We start from the raw sequence: 16,743 nt of genomic DNA on the forward strand, positions 1-16,743 counted from the left end.
CATTAGAGCTTCTGGAACCCTGGGAACAGGGCAGGGCCATCTGGGACTCTGTCTCCCAGCAGCAGCCTGGCTGAAAGCGGATGCCTCTTTCCACTTCAGGGCTGGGGGTCCCTGTAGGCCCACAAAGGAGTCATGTCCTCCTTGGGGTTGCACAGCCAGGTTGGATTCAGCCCGTGACTCTGCTGCCCCAGCTGCACTTCTCCACCTTCCTGGAGACTGGGGGGGCAAGGCCCCCCTGGTTAGGATGTCCTAGGGATGTGAGGGGATCAGTTCCCTGGTGGGGTGGGGGGTCTGCTGCCGAGAGGGGAGGAGAGAGGAGTGTGAGGGAGTGAGGGCTGCTCCCTGGGGTCTAACCTCGTCCTATCCTCCTGTTCCAGGGTTACCACAGGTCAAACCACTTCATAGCCACTCAAGGTACCTGCCACCTCTGCCCACATGCACCTTCCTGTGTGCCCCTGGCATGCTGGAATGCCCTCAGCCTGCCTTTCTGCCTCCCCTGCTGATCCGCCTGGCTTCCTGAATGTCCCCTTGCACATTCTGGCTTCCTGTTTGTCTGCTCCCTGTTCTGCTGGGCCTCTTGGAACCTGGCCGACTGCCTTTATGCCCTGTTTGTGTCTGTGTCTCTCTGATGTGCTCAGTCCACCTGCGGTTCCTAGTCCACCTGCGGTTCCTGGTCCACCTGCCTGTCTCCAAAGTGGTGCATGCAGAAGGGCTGGCTGGGCTCAGACCTCATGGTGTGGGTTGGGCCTCTTGGTCTGGTGGCTGCCTGGGTTCTTCTGGCTGCATTTCTTTCTGTGACTGTCTGTCTGTCCATCTGTCCTGGACACTTATGCTATTGCCCAAGCGTCTGGCCCTCCTCCTGGATCCCAGTCAGCGTGACCGGGCTCTTTAGCCAGGCCCTCTCCTGATGGGATCCCGCCTCAGGGCCCTACAGGTGTGCGTCAGCTGCAAGCTGGGCGTTGTGGGTGGCATGAAGCCCCCGCTGGGGCTCAGGAGGTCTCCTGGCCTGGGCCGTGGTGTTGGACGGTGCTAGATGTGTTGGCCTGGGGTGGAGAGCTTGTCTCAGGGACAGGCACCCTCTGCACCCTCAGGGCCGAAGCCCGAGATGGTCTATGACTTCTGGCGCATGGTGTGGCAGGAGCACTGTTCCAGCATCGTCATGATCACTAAGCTGGTCGAGGTGGGCAGGGTAAGCCGGGCTATGGGGTGAGCTGGGGCACATGGCAGGCCAAGGGGGGCAGTGAAGAGCCCACTGAGTCCCATCTGGTGGGGCCTCCAGGTGAAGTGCTCACGGTATTGGCCAGAGGACTCAGACACCTATGGGGACATCAAGATCACGCTGGTGAAGACGGAGACCCTGGCTGAGTATGTCGTGCGCACTTTTGCCCTGGAGCGGGTGAGTCTCCCCGCCGCCTGGCAGAGGGTGCCTGGGCGGGGATTAGAGCCCACTCCCACTTCCCCCAACCCTGGGAGCAGGAGGGTGAGGAGTGCGCCACTGCCCATCCCAGCAAGGAAGCTACTTGGTCACTGTTTGCTGGGAGCAGTGTGGAAGGGCAGGAAGGTAACTGCCTTCTCTGGTCCCCGTTAAGAGGAAGCCGAGGCAATGAAGGGGATGATGGTGTCTGCAAGTGCTGGCTGCCACTCTGTGCTGAGCCTGTTACACGTACTGTTTCAGTCCTGGAGAGCTCTGTGGGATTGGGTGTTTACCGCTAGCCCAGATAAGGAAAGTGAGGTTCAGAGGGCTTATGCCAGGCAGGAGACGCCGCATTGTGAGTGGCTGGCCCGTGAGTCCTGTGCACAATCCCATTTGATCTGCTCTGTAAAGTCCTCAGAGGAAAGATGGTTTTTTACACAACAGCCTGGTGGCGGAGGTGAGTATTTCGTAGCTCAGGTTTAGGCATCAGGCAGACCACTGTCTGTTTCTCTAACCTCGGGAAAGTGGTTTCTTCTCTTTGAACCTTAATGTTCTCGTTTGTACCATAGGACATTAATACCTACTTCATTAATACATTGATCACTGGAATGAGCTGTGCCTGGCACACAGCAAGTGTCTAACAGATGCTGCCAGTGACTCTGACTGTTGCTCCCATTGTCTCTCCAGAGAGGCTATTCTGCCCGGCATGAGGTCCGCCAGTTCCACTTCACAGCGTGGCCAGAGCATGGCGTCCCCTACCATGCCACGGGGCTGCTGGCTTTTATCCGGCGTGTGAAGGCCTCCACCCCACCTGATGCCGGGCCCGTTGTCATCCACTGCAGGTGGGGTCAGCAGGGATCCCAAGGACAAGAGGGGCCCTTCTCCCTGGGAGGTTGGACTTGGGGTCAGGTTGGTTCCGGATCTGTAGCGGGGAGCAGGCCTGAGCTCTCCTGCTTAGAGACAGAGTACAGGAGGGAACGTCCCCCAAAGGCCCTATCCCCTGTGAGCTTTGGCTCTGAGGCTCGTACCTCATGTACCCTACACGACCTGTAAAGCCCCTTGATCCAGGTGCTGAGAGGCACTGGAGATAGGGTGGGGCCTGGGGGCTGGTGAGGCACCAGGCACGATTGAGTTCTGCCTGCTTTCATGAAACAAGCTAGGCCTGGCCTGGGGCTGGGAAGGACTTCGCTTCCCTCCACCAAACCCAGTGGGCCTCGCCCATCCCCCAGTCTTCACACCTTTTAGGGATCCCGACTGGCTCCTGTGACCCCAGGTGCCCTTCCTCTCTCCACCTCCTCCCTGGCCCCATATCTTTCTCTTGCTTCTTAAGTGGGGATCCAGCACCCTGTCCTGGCCTGCCCTCTGTCTCCTCCTGCAGAGCCAAAACTCCAGACTCGGAAGTTTTGTCCATGGCCTCTGTGTCTCATCGTGGTTCCTCTGCTGTGTTTTTACCAGCTCCCCAAATGCCGCATGGCAGAGTCGTTCTCCGTGCCCTGCCACCTAAACCAGCTTCTCTTTGATTTCTTTAGGCCTCTTTAAGATGCCATCTTTTAAAAACAAAACTTTATTGATCTATAATACACTTAAAGTGCAGAAATATGTTTATAAATATGAATTTTCGTAAACTGAGCTCAGATTAAGAAACAGAACATTGGCTGGGCACAGTGGCTCACGCCTGTAATCTCAGCACTTTGGGAAGCCAAGGTGGGAGGATCATTTGAGGCCAGCAGTTTGAGACCAGCCTGGGCAATAGAGTGAGATCTCATCTCTACAAAAATAAAAATATTAGTGGTGGCGTGGTGGCACAAGCCTGTAGTCCCAGCTACCTGTGAGGCCGAGGCAGGAGGTTTGTTTGAGGGTGGGAGTTCCAGGTTACAGTAAACTGTGACCGTAACACTGTACTCCAATGTGGGCAACAGAGCGAGACTCTGCCTCTAAAAAAAAATTTTTTTTGAGAGCAAGTTTGCTCTGTTGCCAGGTTGGAGTGCAGTGGTGCGATCTTGCCTCCCGGCTTCAAGTGATTCTTCTGCCTCAGCCTCCTGAGTAGCTGGGACTACAGGTGCGCGCCACCATGACCCAGCTAATATTTGTGTTTTTTTTAGTTGATACCGGGTTTTACCATGTTGGTCAGGATGTATTAAAAAATTTAAGTAATGAAGTAAACAGAACTTGAATGGTTCCCAGAAGCCCCCTTGAGGCCATTTCTGGTATGAATTGCCTCATCCCCACTCTTAGAGAAATCACTCCTGACCTAAACCACAGTCAGTTCCCCATGTTTTTGGACTTGTTATAAATAGAATCATACAGCATGTGCTCTTTGCTGTCTGTCTTCTGTCCCTCAGCCTTAGGCTTGTAAGGCTCATCCACAGTGGATCATATTCCATCGAGTGAATAAATGACAATGTATTTGTCCATTCTGCCTTGATAGGCATTTGGGTTATTTCCAGTCTTGAGCTATTATGAGTAATGCTGCTAAGGATATTCGATCGTATGTCTTTTGGCCAAGAAATGTATTTATTTCTGTGTGGTATGTACGTAGGAGTAGAACTGCTATCTGTGTGAACGTTCAGCTTTAGGAGATATTGCTGAACAGTTTTCCAAGGGGGTTGTGCTAAGTTAAGTCCCACCAGGGGTATATATGGGCTATTCAGTTGCTATATGTCCTCGCCAGCACGTGGATGCCACCATTGTCAAACCTGAAATCTCGCTGTTATCTTTGTCTGCTCTCCTTCCCGCTCAGCTCTGCACAACTTTGTGCGAGGACAAGGATCCTGACTTGCCCCCAGTCAAGTTGGGGAGGCAGCCACATAAACAATGACCATGTAGTGGGAGGAGTGTTTAATTAATTACTTTTTCTTTTTTTGAGACAGGATCTTGTTCTGTCACTCAGGCTGGAGTGCAGTGGTGTGATCTCGGCTCACTGCAGCTTCCCCCTCCTGGATTCAAGCGGTTATCCTGCCTCAGCCTCCTGAGTAGCTGGGACTACAGGCATGTGCCACCACACCTGGCTAATTTTTGTATTTTTTGGTAGAGACAAGGTTTTACCATGTTGGCCAGGTTGGTTTTGAACTCCTGACCTCAAGTGATCTACCCACCTCGGCCTCCCAGAGTGCTGGGATTACAGGTGTGAGCCGCTGTGCCTGACGGGGAGGAGTGTTTTAGTAAAAACCTGCCCACATTGCTTTGGGAACTCAAAATGATGACATCATCCTGGAAGGGTTAGGGATGCTCCAGTGGGTCTGTGAATGTTTGCGTGTGTGTGGGCTTTTGGAAGATGTGTAGGAGATTCGGTAGTTTCCAGGTGGAAAGAACATTCCTGGATAAGCTCGGTGCCTCCTCATTCCTGTTCTCCCCTAACCTCAGTTGCTAGGTTGAGCCAGCATCACCTCTGCATTCTCCCGACCATTTCTCCTTCTCTGCTTCTCCGAGGCCCATCCCATCTCTGTCCTCTAGCACATTTCACCAGAGTGCGTCTGTCCAGCAGCCTGCACCCTGGCTCCTTGCTGGGGGAGGGGAGGTCATCTCTGTGTCCCTGTCCCCTGTATGGTGTAGACATGGCCAGTGCCCTTCTCTCTTCTCCTTAGTCCCGGGCTTCCTCCCCAAGGCTCTGACGTGGCCCGGGGCTGCTCTTTCTCCAGCGCGGGCACCGGCCGCACAGGTTGCTACATCGTCCTGGATGTAATGCTGGACATGGCAGAGTGTGAAGGTGTCGTGGACATTTACAACTGCGTGAAGACCCTCTGCTCCCGGCGTGTCAACATGATCCAGACTGAGGTGCGGGAACCTGGCCCTGTCCCCACCATTACTTCTAGGACTGGAGTTTCTCATGAAGGAACCCTGAGCCGGCGGGGCATGTCCAAAGGGTGTCCTGAGGCTCTTCCCTTCCATCAGATCATCCCTGACCTTCAGCTGCTATCCGCTTAGGGTCACCCCGGACAGCTCCCCTGTGTTCTGTTGGGTGGGGTCAGACCACGGGTCCTGTAGCTGACGTCCCTGGGATTGCATATTGCATCCTTACTGGATGTGTGACTGTGGCTGCCCCCGCCTCTCAGAGCACCTCACAGGGTTCTAATAGGGGCTAGGGATGCAATAGGAGATAAAGGCACATGTCCATGGAGGTTGTTTCATTAGGTTTGGTCCAGCCTGTAGTAACACATGGTTGGCTTCCACCTTGGAGCACCTTCCTCAGCCTTGAGCTTGCTTTAGCCCCATCACCATAGATTTGCAGCTTCTGTGCCCCTCCTCGGCCTCATAGTCTCGCCTCCTATTCCAGGAGCAGTACATCTTCATTCACGATGCAATCCTGGAGGCCTGCCTATGTGGGGAGACCACCATCCCTGTCAGTGAGTTCAAGGCCACTTACAAGGAGATGATCCGCATTGATCCTCAGAGTAATTCCTCCCAGCTACGGGAAGAGTTCCAGGTGGGGGACGAGTGTGTGTGTATAGGGTGTGTATGTGTGTGTGTGTATTTGTTGGGGGCATCTTCAATACTGCAGGAGTCATTGAGGGTCAAGAAGCAGGCCCAGCCTGAGACCACAGCTGGAGAGACAGAGCTGAGCTACTAGGAAGGACTTTGGGACAGTGGGAGAGGGGGTGCACCAAAGCAGTTAAGAGCCCAGGCTTTGAAGTCAGATAAACCCAGGTTCAAATCCTGGCTGACCTAGTTAAGAGGGTGAGTATTACCCTGGAACAAGCCCCTGTACCCTCTGAGCGTCAGTTTGTTACTCAGAGAAGAAAAGGAGCTGATGTGTCCTTTGGAGTGTTTGTATTCATTGGGATTCTTTGGGTTGTGAGTGATAAAAATCCAGCTCTTGTAATTGAAAAGTCTGAGAATGGCGCAGCTTCAATTGTGGCTGGATCCAGGGGCTCAGATGATGATGCAACACGTGGTTTCTCTCTCCCTGGGTTCTGCTTTCCTGTTTTTGGCTTCATTTTCAGGCCTGCGCCTGGCCCCCAGCAGTGCTGGGCTCCCATCATCTCTATTGTCTGGTGACTTTGAGAAAGGCAATTGCTGCTCCCGGCATCCCCCCAAAAGTCCTAGATCAGACTCTCAGGTTCCCATCCCTGGACCAGTGACAGGCCGGAGAGATGGAGCTCGCTGATTGTCCCTGGCTCTGGGGCAGGAGCAGCCTCACCATATTACACAGCTGAGATGGGAAAAGGCTGGTTCTCCAGAGAAGCCTGAGAGTCGTCATTGGGTGGGCAGAGAGCTCAGAAGTCCTCTCCACTCCAGGGTTCCCGCAACGGCTCAGCAGGATGGCACATGCTGGGGACCCGGCATTTCTGAGCCAGCAGAGGGTGATCTCACAGGAGGTGCAGGCTGTGATTCCCGGAGGAGGGTGTTAGGCTTTGGGGATCATGAAAGACTGCGGTTCCCTGTGAGTTTTTTCCAAGAACAAGAGAAAGAAATAGAGAGCCCCTGGTGTGGACGTGAAGTGTGAAGGCACCGGGCGGAGGAGATGCCCCGGAGATCCGGGCATGATTCAGTGCCCACTGCTTATGATTTCATCCTGTTTAGACAGGGCCATGACCAAGGAAGGTGACCCCCATCTCCAGGTGTCTGGAGTCTGCTTTGTGGAGGGCGTGGGGTTTCAGGGTTGCCTCAGTGAAGGTGCTGATGAGCTAGTGAAGATCCTCACTGTGCCCATGTGTGCCCAGCTCAGCTCAGTGCTTGTCATGATCTCACTTTGGCCACCCAGCAGCCCCACGAAGTAGGCATATTACTTCCCTATCTTGCAGTTGAGGAAACTGAGGCTGAGAGATGCAGTAGCTTGTCGGAGGTTATGTGGGCGGCAAGGAGGTAGACTCTGGTCTCTGTCCAGGCCCTCCATATCCTAGAGACGGGGAGTCTGGGTCCCTGCCCTGTCTCCTTCCCTCTGGACCTCAGTTTCTCCATCTGTAAAATGGGGTTAGTAGCTCAACCCAGCCTCCTTCACGGGGATTTGAGGAGGCCCAGCAAGCCCTGGATGTAACTTCGTCCCCACCCTCGCTCCCTGTAGACGCTGAACTCGGTCACCCCACCGCTGGACGTGGAGGAGTGCAGCATCGCCCTGCTGCCCCGGAACCGCGACAAGAACCGCAGCATGGATGTCCTGCCACCCGACCGCTGCCTGCCCTTCCTCATCTCCACTGACGGGGACCCCAACAACTACATTAATGCGGCCCTGACTGATGTGAGAGCTCGGGCTGTAGTGGGCTCTAGGGCTCCCCTTCCCGGCAGCATCACGGAAGGTCCAGGGGCCAAGGGAACATAGCTGAGGGCTCTGGTTGGGGGATTCTCTGCCTGTTCTGGGGAACAGGCCCATGTGTGACCCTTCTACCCCTAGGGATCTTCCATTCGGGGCATTCAAGCCAGTTCCCCCCATACTCTGCCTGAGTGGGGTCTGGGTTGTGGAGTTCAGGCAGGGCTGTCTCCAGGATCAGACCCAGCAGAGCCTGGGGCAGGATGAGTGATTCAGGGGGCTTTGCTGGGGAGACCTTGAGGGTGATGGAACTTGAGACCTGATGTCTGGAGCCAGGGGAGCTTGTCCTGGGAGAATGAGCTGCAATCTTCTCCAGGACCAGGCCCAGGACCGTGATCTCTGGCCCCATTCTTCCCTGGGTGAGCGTGGGCCCTCTGAGGGCTCAGGAGCCATTTAGAAGTCTCCTTCCCTGCTCCCAGCTCAGGGGCTCTGCCTCCTTTACTGAGTGTTGCAACCAGTGCAGGGGATGCGTGTTGGCATTTTAGGCCCGTGATAAATGGCGAGTTGCTGCTGTCTGAGGCGGGAAGGGTCATGGATTATTATCCCTATTCCTTTCCCACACTGGAACCAGTTCAGATGTAGACGCAGGAGACACATGGGTGGAGATCAGATGTTACAGATAAAACTGCAGATGGAGTTGGAGATATGTGGCCAATGCGGGGGCTGCTCCTTTGCCCCTCCACGATATAGCTATACAACCATGGGCCTCCCTTCCCCATCAGGGACTGGCCTTTACTGGCAGGGAGGAGGAGCAGTTGAGTGCATGCTTTCTGAGGGTTGTCAGTCATGGTCACTCAGCCTGGTGGCTGGCACGTGAGTGCCCACATGCTCACCTGGGGACTTCTGGCCTGTGGGGGGTCAGGGGTCCTAGAGGGGTGGCATGCAGTACTGGGAAGATGAACTAAGGAAGCTGTGCCCTCCCTCCCAGCCTCCTCCTTGGCCTTAGCGTGCCCGTCTGTAACTGGGGGCCTCGAAGGGAGACTGTCTGAGGGTCCTGAGCTGGGGCTTCCTGGCCCTGACGGGTGGGCTGTCACGTGGGGAAGTTCTGGGACAGCCCTGTCCCCTCCTGAGGTTCTTGATGCCTCTGATGCCTGACCCGAGTCATGTGGGTCCTGTTGGCTCAGGAGCCAGGAGGCCCCATTTCTCAGGCAGGCCCTGAACTTGTGGCACCCAGGCCTGAGTTTTGGAGTCTGGCTGGGCCTGGTCTTGAGCTGTCAATCATGAGCCTTCAGAGAGTCCTGGAGAGGGACTGCTGGGGGAGTAGGGAGCACTCCTTGTTTCTCTGCACTGCACCTTGCAGGATTACAAAGGGCAGATCAAGATTTGGTCAGGCCCAAGCCAGGGTCAAGGCCAGAAGAAGTCAGACAAAGACCTAGCCTGTGCCAGCCCTAGGTCAGGAGGAGGGTGGGGATCAGGAGAAGAGCTCAGGAAAGGGAGGGGGCACGGCACAGGGTGAAGCAGGGCAGGCCGCCAGGGGAGCCTCCGCGCCAGAGCGCTGATGTGAGGAGGCCTGGTGCCGGCCCCCCTGGCAGGACGAGGGAGCAGGGAGCAGCGTCGGGGCCGGTCACTGCCTGGAGAGCCTGGGTTGGGGCCCCAGATTCTTAATTTATGGAGTTGGAAGGGATCTAGAGATTTTTTCAAATTATTTATTGAGCCCCTCCAGGGTTCTGGGCAGAGACCATACCCTGGAAGCTCTGCTCTCCTGAACTTTGCTTTTAGGAGGTGGAGTGGGGTAGTCAGGAAATAAATATACAATGAAATGTCATCATTGGGAACAATTTCTACAAAAACAGCCAGGTGGAAGTGTTTAATGTGGATTTAGGTGTGTGGGGGGCTATTTTTGATGAGGTGGTAGGTGGTAAAGGAGGGCTTCTTTGAGGAGGTAACAAGCAAAGGCCAGAAAGAAGTGAGGGAGAGAGCCATATAGACATTGGGAAATTTGGCCTAGGCAGCCAAAATAGCAGATGCCCAGGTGCGGAGGCAGGGAGATAGCTCGGCCAGCCTCTGCCTTGAGCTCAGCCTCATGCCCAAGCTCTCCTTGCCACACCTTTGGAAGCTTTTGCTGTTCAGTTCTGGGAGGTCATGGGCTTGGTCCCCAGAGGCCTGGGCCCAGCCTGTCAACCCAGGCCTCCATGTGCCCGCCAACATCAGAAGTGGGCCACTGGAGGCAGCCTGGTCTTGTGGAGCACAGCTGTCCAATTCAGGGTGGGCAGGGTGGGAAGTCTGCCTGGGGCAGAGGCTCAGCCCATGCCAGGGGCCGGGGACAGGACCCCGCTGAGTCCCGGTTTTCCTGCAGAGCTATACGCGGAGCGCGGCCTTCATCGTGACCCTGCACCCGCTGCAGAGCACCACACCCGACTTCTGGCGGCTGGTCTACGACTACGGCTGCACCTCCATCGTCATGCTTAACCAGCTGAACCAGTCCAACTCCGCCTGGGTGAGGGCTCCGCTGGCCGGAGGGGCTGCCTGCTGCTCGGGTCCTCTGTGTTCAAGGGCATGGTCCCCAAAGTCACAAGTTAGGTCCTAGCTTTGCCATCTCTTTGCTGTGTGATGAGTCCTACACCTTCCTAGAGCCTCAGTTTCCTCATCTGTAAAACAAGGGCATCAGATGGGAGATCACTAGTTGCTCTTTTTCTTTTTCTGAGACAAGGTCTTGCTCGTTTGCCCAGGCTGGAGTGCAGTGGCACGCACACAACTCACTGAGGTGTGTAGCCTCGACCTCCTGGGCTCAAGCCATCCTTCTGCCTCAGCCTCTGGAGTAGCTGGGGCTACAGGCTGCATCACCACACCTGGCTGACTTTTTAATTTTTATTTTTAGTAGAGGTGAGGTTTTACCATGTTGCCTGGGCTGGTCTCGAACACCCGGCCTCAAGTGATTCTCCCATCTCGGCCTCCCGAAGTACTGGGATTACAGGCATGAGCCATTTGGCCACAGCTGCTCTTTACTGGCCCCTTGCTAAGCCAGGGACTATTCTGCACTCATGGTCTTATTTAGAATCGATAATGACCTTGGAGTGAAGGCTTCAGTGAGAAAATTCAGACCCAAAGAGGTGCAGGGCCTTCTCCAGGGCCACATAGCTGGGGACGGGCAGAGCTGCGCCTCAGCCTCGCTGCCTCTTTCCAGAGCTCCTGCTCCTTCAGTCACTCCACTAAAGTGCCCATCACCGGGGCCTCCGAGGTAGAGTACAATTCCCGCCTCCTACTCCCTGACTGTTTAATCTAGGGTAAGTTGATTGACATTTCTGAGTTTCACTTTCCTTCTCTGTAAAATGGGGGTCATCACAGGACCCGTTCTTTTGGGGTTACTGTGAGGACCAGGTGAGGTGCGCATAGGATGCGTGGCACTGCCGTGTCTGGTGTGCATTAGGCATGTGGTACGTGGCAGGGACAAAGATGATGAGGGTGACAGCTGCGTCTGAGGTTGACTCAGACCCTGGTTCAGTGACCTCAGCCTGGTGTCAGTCCCTCTGTCTCCCCCATTTTCCTTTGGAGCTCTCGAGAAGTACAGACACCCAGTCTTGCAGCCTTGCTTGACCACGTGGACCCCTTCCCACCCCAGCTTTCTGCTGGGCCCAGGGGGCCAGGAAGGTTTGCTGTAAAATGAGTACAACAGCTTCTTAATGGCCTCCTGGAGAAGATTTCGTTCACTGTGCTCTTTATGAGTCAGGCGTTCTGTGAAAATGACCCAGGACTGCAGGGTAACGGGCCTCAGTCCTTGGGTGCAGCAGGTAGGTAGAGGGGAGAGGCCCAGAGGGAGGCTCACGCAGATATCATTCACTGGACACCGATTTGCTCATCTGCTCAACCAACTTTGCCCGTGAACTTCTCCCTGCAGTGGGCAGGGAGGAGACAGAGGGAGAGGAGACACAGCGCCTCCCAGATCTCATGGTCCAGGAGGAGACAGGTAGAAAAACTGACAGTGACAGCACAGACGAAAAAGGGCTATCATAGAGCTGGCACAGGGACAGAGAAGCCCAGGGGATCATGTATCAGGGATGGCTTCCTGGAGGAGGTAGTGTCAGAGCTGAGATGTGTGGGAAGGGCAGAGTTAACTAGGTGAGGAGGTGGAGGAAGAGAGCCATGGAGAGGGAGCAGCATGTGCAGAGTTCTGAATGCACGGGGTTGCCAGGACACGAGGCAAAATGAGGAAGGTGCTGTCTGCCCGTCATGGGCTGTGGTTAGAGGAGACTGATGAGCACGGTGTCTTTTTGGAAGAGGTTGGGGTCATTTTACAGATGGGGAAACTGGGGCCAAGAGAAAAAAAGAGCCTTTCCTGGGCTCCAGGCAGAGCTGAGCCCTGGGGGTGGTGGTGGTGGTGGTGGTGGTGGTGGTGGTGGTGGTGGTGGTGGTGGTGTGGTGGTGTGTGTGTGTGTGTGTGTGTTCGGGGAGCTGCATCTCCTCTGTCCCTCCACTGTCCAGAGTCTGGGCGGGGGTTGTATTTAGGACCCTGACTCCAGGTAGGGGTCCTGGGGCAGAAGTGAGGGTATTGATCTGTGTTTAGCACCAGGGACACCGCACCTCTGTGAGCTGGTGCTGAAGGGCAGAGGCAGTGAGAGAGAAGGCTGTGGGGAAGTTCCGGGGTGGGTGGGAGGGATCCAGGCCTAATACTGGAAGCAGGCAGCCTACGTAGGGGTGTATGAACCTGTTAAGGTGTAGCTTTCTAGCTGCACAGTAGTAGGCATCAGTGCACTGTTTGTGAAGGGCTTGTCTTGGCTGATGTGAACATGTCAGTATAGAACGCACTGGAGCAGGTGGGCCTTGCAGTCTGTGGGTGATTGGTGGGGACTGGGGGACTGCTGAAGGTGAGTCTGGAGTGGAGTCTGGGTGGTCCACGGTGTGTGGGAGCCACAGGGCAAGTGTAGAGCCCTGGGGGTGGGCATGGCTGTGGGCTAAGCCCTGGCCAGGCCCTACTCAGCTCTCCCATCTCTGTGCCCATGCCCAGCCGTGCCTGCAGTACTGGCCGGAGCCAGGCCGGCAGCAGTATGGCCTCATGGAGGTGGAGTTTATGTCGGGCACAGCAGATGAAGACTTGGTGGCCCGAGTCTTCCGGGTGCAGAACATCTCTCGGGTGAGTAGTCTGAGGAGCCCCAGGGGAAGACCCTGGGTGGTGGCTGGGGCAGCTTTTAATGACCCTCCAGGTCATCAGGGGCCCCTGTGACCCTGGTGCTCATGTCCCCCTGGCTGGCTGCCCCTGTCCCCAGCTGCAGGAGGGGCACCTGCTGGTGCGGCACTTCCAGTTCCTGCGCTGGTCTGCATACCGGGACACGCCTGACTCCAAGAAGGCCTTCCTGCACCTGCTGGCCGAGGTGGACAAGTGGCAGGCCGAGAGTGGGGACGGGCGCACCATTGTGCACTGCCTGTAAGTACCTGCCCTGCGGGAGGGTGGGTGGAGGGGTCAGGGAGCCAGGGGCAGAGGTCCAGTCTGAAAGGGTGCCAGCTTTGGCTAGACTGCAAAGCTGGCACTGACACCCCTGGACTCTCAGATGGCTGTGGCCTGGATGCTGCCCAACCAGCCGAGGCTGGCCCTGGAGGAATCCAGTCAGTTTCGAGAGTATAGACTCAGCCCTGAACAACTCCCAGTGTCCTCTGTGTGATGTCTGACTTTGCCAATTTAATTAAAGAGAGTCCTTTGTCAGAATTTTTTACCCCATGAGATTGTGGCACACTTTTTATGCCAACAGACTTCCAGTCTTTGTTCATGCATGCACACATGTGACTTTTTCCATGCATCCATCCACCCACCCACCCAACCACCTACCCATCCATTCGTATGTATACCCCATTCATAAATTCATGTATTCACTCATGTCCAGGTGCAGTCACTCCTTTGCTCCCCACTTTTTCATCCTTTCAGCCCTTAGCCTCTCGAGTGGCAGACTGGGCCTACTGGAAGCTGTGGGGAGCTGAGTCAGTCTGGGTCTGGCCCCAGGGGGTTTGGTTCTGGTGGGAAAGACCTCTGAGTAGGGCGCGAGGGCCTCATGAGTCTGCCATCCCCCAGGAGGCATCCCGCACGTTACGTGGAGTCACAGGGAAGGAGGGATGGGGCTCTGTGGGAGGCTGTGGGCTTGACTTGGGGTGGGGGTGCATTTGTGCCTGTGTGCCCGCGTTGCCAGGTGGTGACTGGTCTTCTCAGCGTTCCTGTTCCACCTTGCTCTCTGGGAACGCACTTGCTGCTCCCCCACCCTTCTTCGTCACACTGCCTTTGTCTCTCTATGTGTTTATCTCGGATTGTGTCTGGCCTCCTTTCAGAATCTGTAGTCTGTTTCGCCTTGAGAACATGTCTTCTGATATGTCCTAGCCTCTGGTCCTGCCGCTCACCTCTGGGCCCTCTGCCCCTACCTCTGGGTCCTCTGCCCTGCTCTTATGAGTTCCCTAGCCGGTCTCACCTAGGGCTCTTTTGCCCTTTCTGAGTTTCCTAGCCCCGCCCCCCCACCTCTGGACTCACTCATTTCTGAGTTTTCTAGCCCCGCCCCTCTCCCCTAGGGTCTCTGGCTCCGCCTTTCTGTGTTCTCTAACTCCGCCCCTCACCTCTGAGCTCTCTGCCCCACCCTTCTTGATTCTCTAGCTCCGCCCCTCTCCTCTAGGCTCTCTGCCCTCCCTCCTGGTTCCCTAGCCCTTTCCCTACCTTCAGGTTCCAAGACCCCGCCCCTCACCTTTGGCTACTGAGCCACCCCAACATGCATTGTTCATGCATGCACACATGTGACTTTTTCCATCCATCCATCCATTCGTATGTATGCCCCTTTTTTGCATCTCTTATTTAGAAATGGGGGAGGACGCAGCGGTACCTTCTGCGCCTGTGCCACGGTCCTGGAGATGATCCGCTGCCACAACCTGGTGGATGTTTTCTATGCTGCCAAAACACTCCGGAACTACAAACCCAATATGGTGGAGACCATGGTGAGAGGCTGTATCCCGTGCCCAGCCACTTTCACCTTCCTGGTCCGTGCCAGGCTCCTTAGCACCCACACTCCCCTGTCTGGGCCCCACCATTGGGCCTTGGCTCTAGTCCTGTGGTCCTCAAACATTACCCCATTTCCCCACGGCTGGGCCTGGGCTCATGCTTGCCCTTTCCCTCCCTGTTCTCCTCCCCTGACAATACTGGAGTTGGGGTCAGGCTCATGACTCCTTCCCTCTCTTCCTCCTCAGGATCAGTACCACTTTTGCTATGATGTGGCCCTGGAATACCTGGAGGGACTGGAGTCAAGATAGCGGGGCCCTGGCCTGGGATACCCACTGCACACTCAGGGCCAGACCCACCATCCTGGACTGGCAAGAAAGACCAGTGCCTCCTGCCCTGCCCAACCGCACCCCCATGGGGCAAGCACTGGAGTGGATGCGGGGCCATCTTGCTGCCCTTTCCGCTGTGGGCAGGGCCTTTCTCTTTGTTCCATGGACAGGTCGTGGGCAAAGAAGGAGCTTAGCAAGTCTGCAGCTGAGCCCCATCTCCACAGGGTCCTGCAGACCTGTGCTGAGAGGGCTGGTGCTGCCTGGCAGAGTGACAAGGGCTCAGAATGGCTGGCTCTGGGGGACTCAGGCCATGCACCTTGGCTCCATCCTGGCCTTTGGCAGGGATGAGTGAGGCCCTGCAGAAAGCATCCCAGGCCAGAGTTCCCACTTAGCCTGCCCCCTCTGCATGTGGCTAGAGGGTGGCTGGGGCTTGGCAACTAGGATTCCATCTGGCCCAGCCCCTGAAGGTCCCGGGGAGGTGGGACTCTGTTCTGAATAGCCAGCGGGGCACACTGACTGTCTTCTCCGGGGAACTGCCGCACCCTCCTCCCCACTGCCCCCTGCAGCCCCTGGGGTACTTTGCTCACCATCCCTCCCCACTTCTGCTTCCCTGATGTGCTCTGAGCTTCCCTGAACCAGGATCTGCCCATTCCTACCGTGCCCCACAGGGGCTCCTTCCCTGCCTGACCCAGTGTTGCAGAATGAAGTCACCTCGCCCCCCTCTTCCTTTCATCTTCAGGCCTCACTGGCCTGTCCTGCTCAGCTTGGGCCAGTGACAGTCTTCAAGGCTGAACAACCACCTCCGGGTTTGAGGTCCCTGTGGCTCCTGGTCAGGCTGCCATTGTGGGGAGGGGCAGTGTCAGAGCAGGGCTGGTCGGACCCCCTGGAGTTGAGAGGATGAAGGAGGATCAGTGCTTTTTTGTTTCTTTTGTTATTTTTGGATGGGTGGGTGGGAAGGTCTCTTTAAAATGGGGCAGGCCACACCCCCATTCCGTGCCTCAATTTCCCCATCTGTAAACTGTAGATATGACTACTGACCTACCTCGCAGGGGGCTGTGGGGAGGCATACGCTGATGTTTGTAAAGCGCTTTGTAAATAAACGTGCTCTCTGAATGCCACTGATGGCCCTGTGTGTGTCTCACCAGCCTGATGGAGCCTGCTCGCCTGCCCCCAGCCTCCAGGGAGGGCCCTGGAGAAGCCTGGGTTCTGATCTGGTCTTGGTTTTTCCATTCGTAAAATGTTGGGAGTGTAGACCAGCACCTCACTCAGGGTCCTTCCACTTTCAGAGTCAGTTCCAAGGGACCCTGGCCATTGTTGCCTCCACCCAGGCCTCTGAAGCAGTTCCTCAGGTCGGGGGCATCATCTCAAGAACCCCGAGGACCACAGCACAGCTCTTCACCCCACTGGGGGCCCCGGATAAGGTTCAGCTCTTTCTGGGGCAGCAGGGGAGGCTCAGGCTTTGGTGTCAGGCAGATGGGCCGCAGAAGCTGCAAGCCCCTGGGTGAATTAGTGCCGTCTCTGGAGCCCACTTTGTCATCTGTAAAGTAGGGACAGTCCTGTTAGGATCAGATGAAGTCATGATTAAGTGCCTTGTGCAGTGCCAGGTGCGCTGAAAGGGCTCACTTCACAAACATGGCAGAGATGGGGGCAGAGGAGACACAGCTCTGCTGAGGATGCCTGTCCCTCTGCCCCAGCCCAGCCCATTCCCAGCCCTGGCCTCCTTGTGGGGTGAGGAGGGAGGAGGAGCGGGCTGGCTGGTAGGGACCTGGGTCACTCCTGGCTCTGTCACAGACTTGTTGCCTGACCTTGGACAAGACAATTCCTGTTTCTGGGACTCAGTTTCTTCATATGAAGG

The 16,743-nt window shown here is 56.0% G+C and overlaps 1 protein-coding gene across 1 annotated transcript in view; it reads left to right on the plus strand.

Annotated features, from left to right (window-relative positions):
- PTPRU (protein tyrosine phosphatase receptor type U) overlaps positions 1-16,007 on the plus strand; it is a 91,712-nt gene extending 75,705 nt beyond the window's left edge. The window contains exons 19-30 of the mRNA XM_032247581.1: positions 378-414; positions 1,092-1,189; positions 1,280-1,396; positions 2,102-2,256; positions 5,053-5,188; positions 5,688-5,837; positions 7,416-7,589; positions 9,955-10,095; positions 12,601-12,726; positions 12,860-13,017; positions 14,423-14,558; positions 14,808-16,007. Coding sequence (XP_032103472.1) covers positions 378-414; positions 1,092-1,189; positions 1,280-1,396; positions 2,102-2,256; positions 5,053-5,188; positions 5,688-5,837; positions 7,416-7,589; positions 9,955-10,095; positions 12,601-12,726; positions 12,860-13,017; positions 14,423-14,558; positions 14,808-14,870 — 1,491 coding nt within the window. The 3' untranslated portion in view covers positions 14,871-16,007. The remainder of the gene's footprint in view (positions 1-377; positions 415-1,091; positions 1,190-1,279; positions 1,397-2,101; positions 2,257-5,052; positions 5,189-5,687; positions 5,838-7,415; positions 7,590-9,954; positions 10,096-12,600; positions 12,727-12,859; positions 13,018-14,422; positions 14,559-14,807) is intronic.
- The last annotated feature ends 736 nt before the right edge of the window (positions 16,008-16,743 follow it).

This window comes from Sapajus apella, unplaced genomic scaffold (genome assembly GCF_009761245.1).
Source record: "Sapajus apella isolate SASKATOON/1434 unplaced genomic scaffold, GSC_monkey_1.0 scaffold62, whole genome shotgun sequence".
NCBI classification, from domain to species: Eukaryota; Metazoa; Chordata; class Mammalia; order Primates; family Cebidae; genus Sapajus; species Sapajus apella.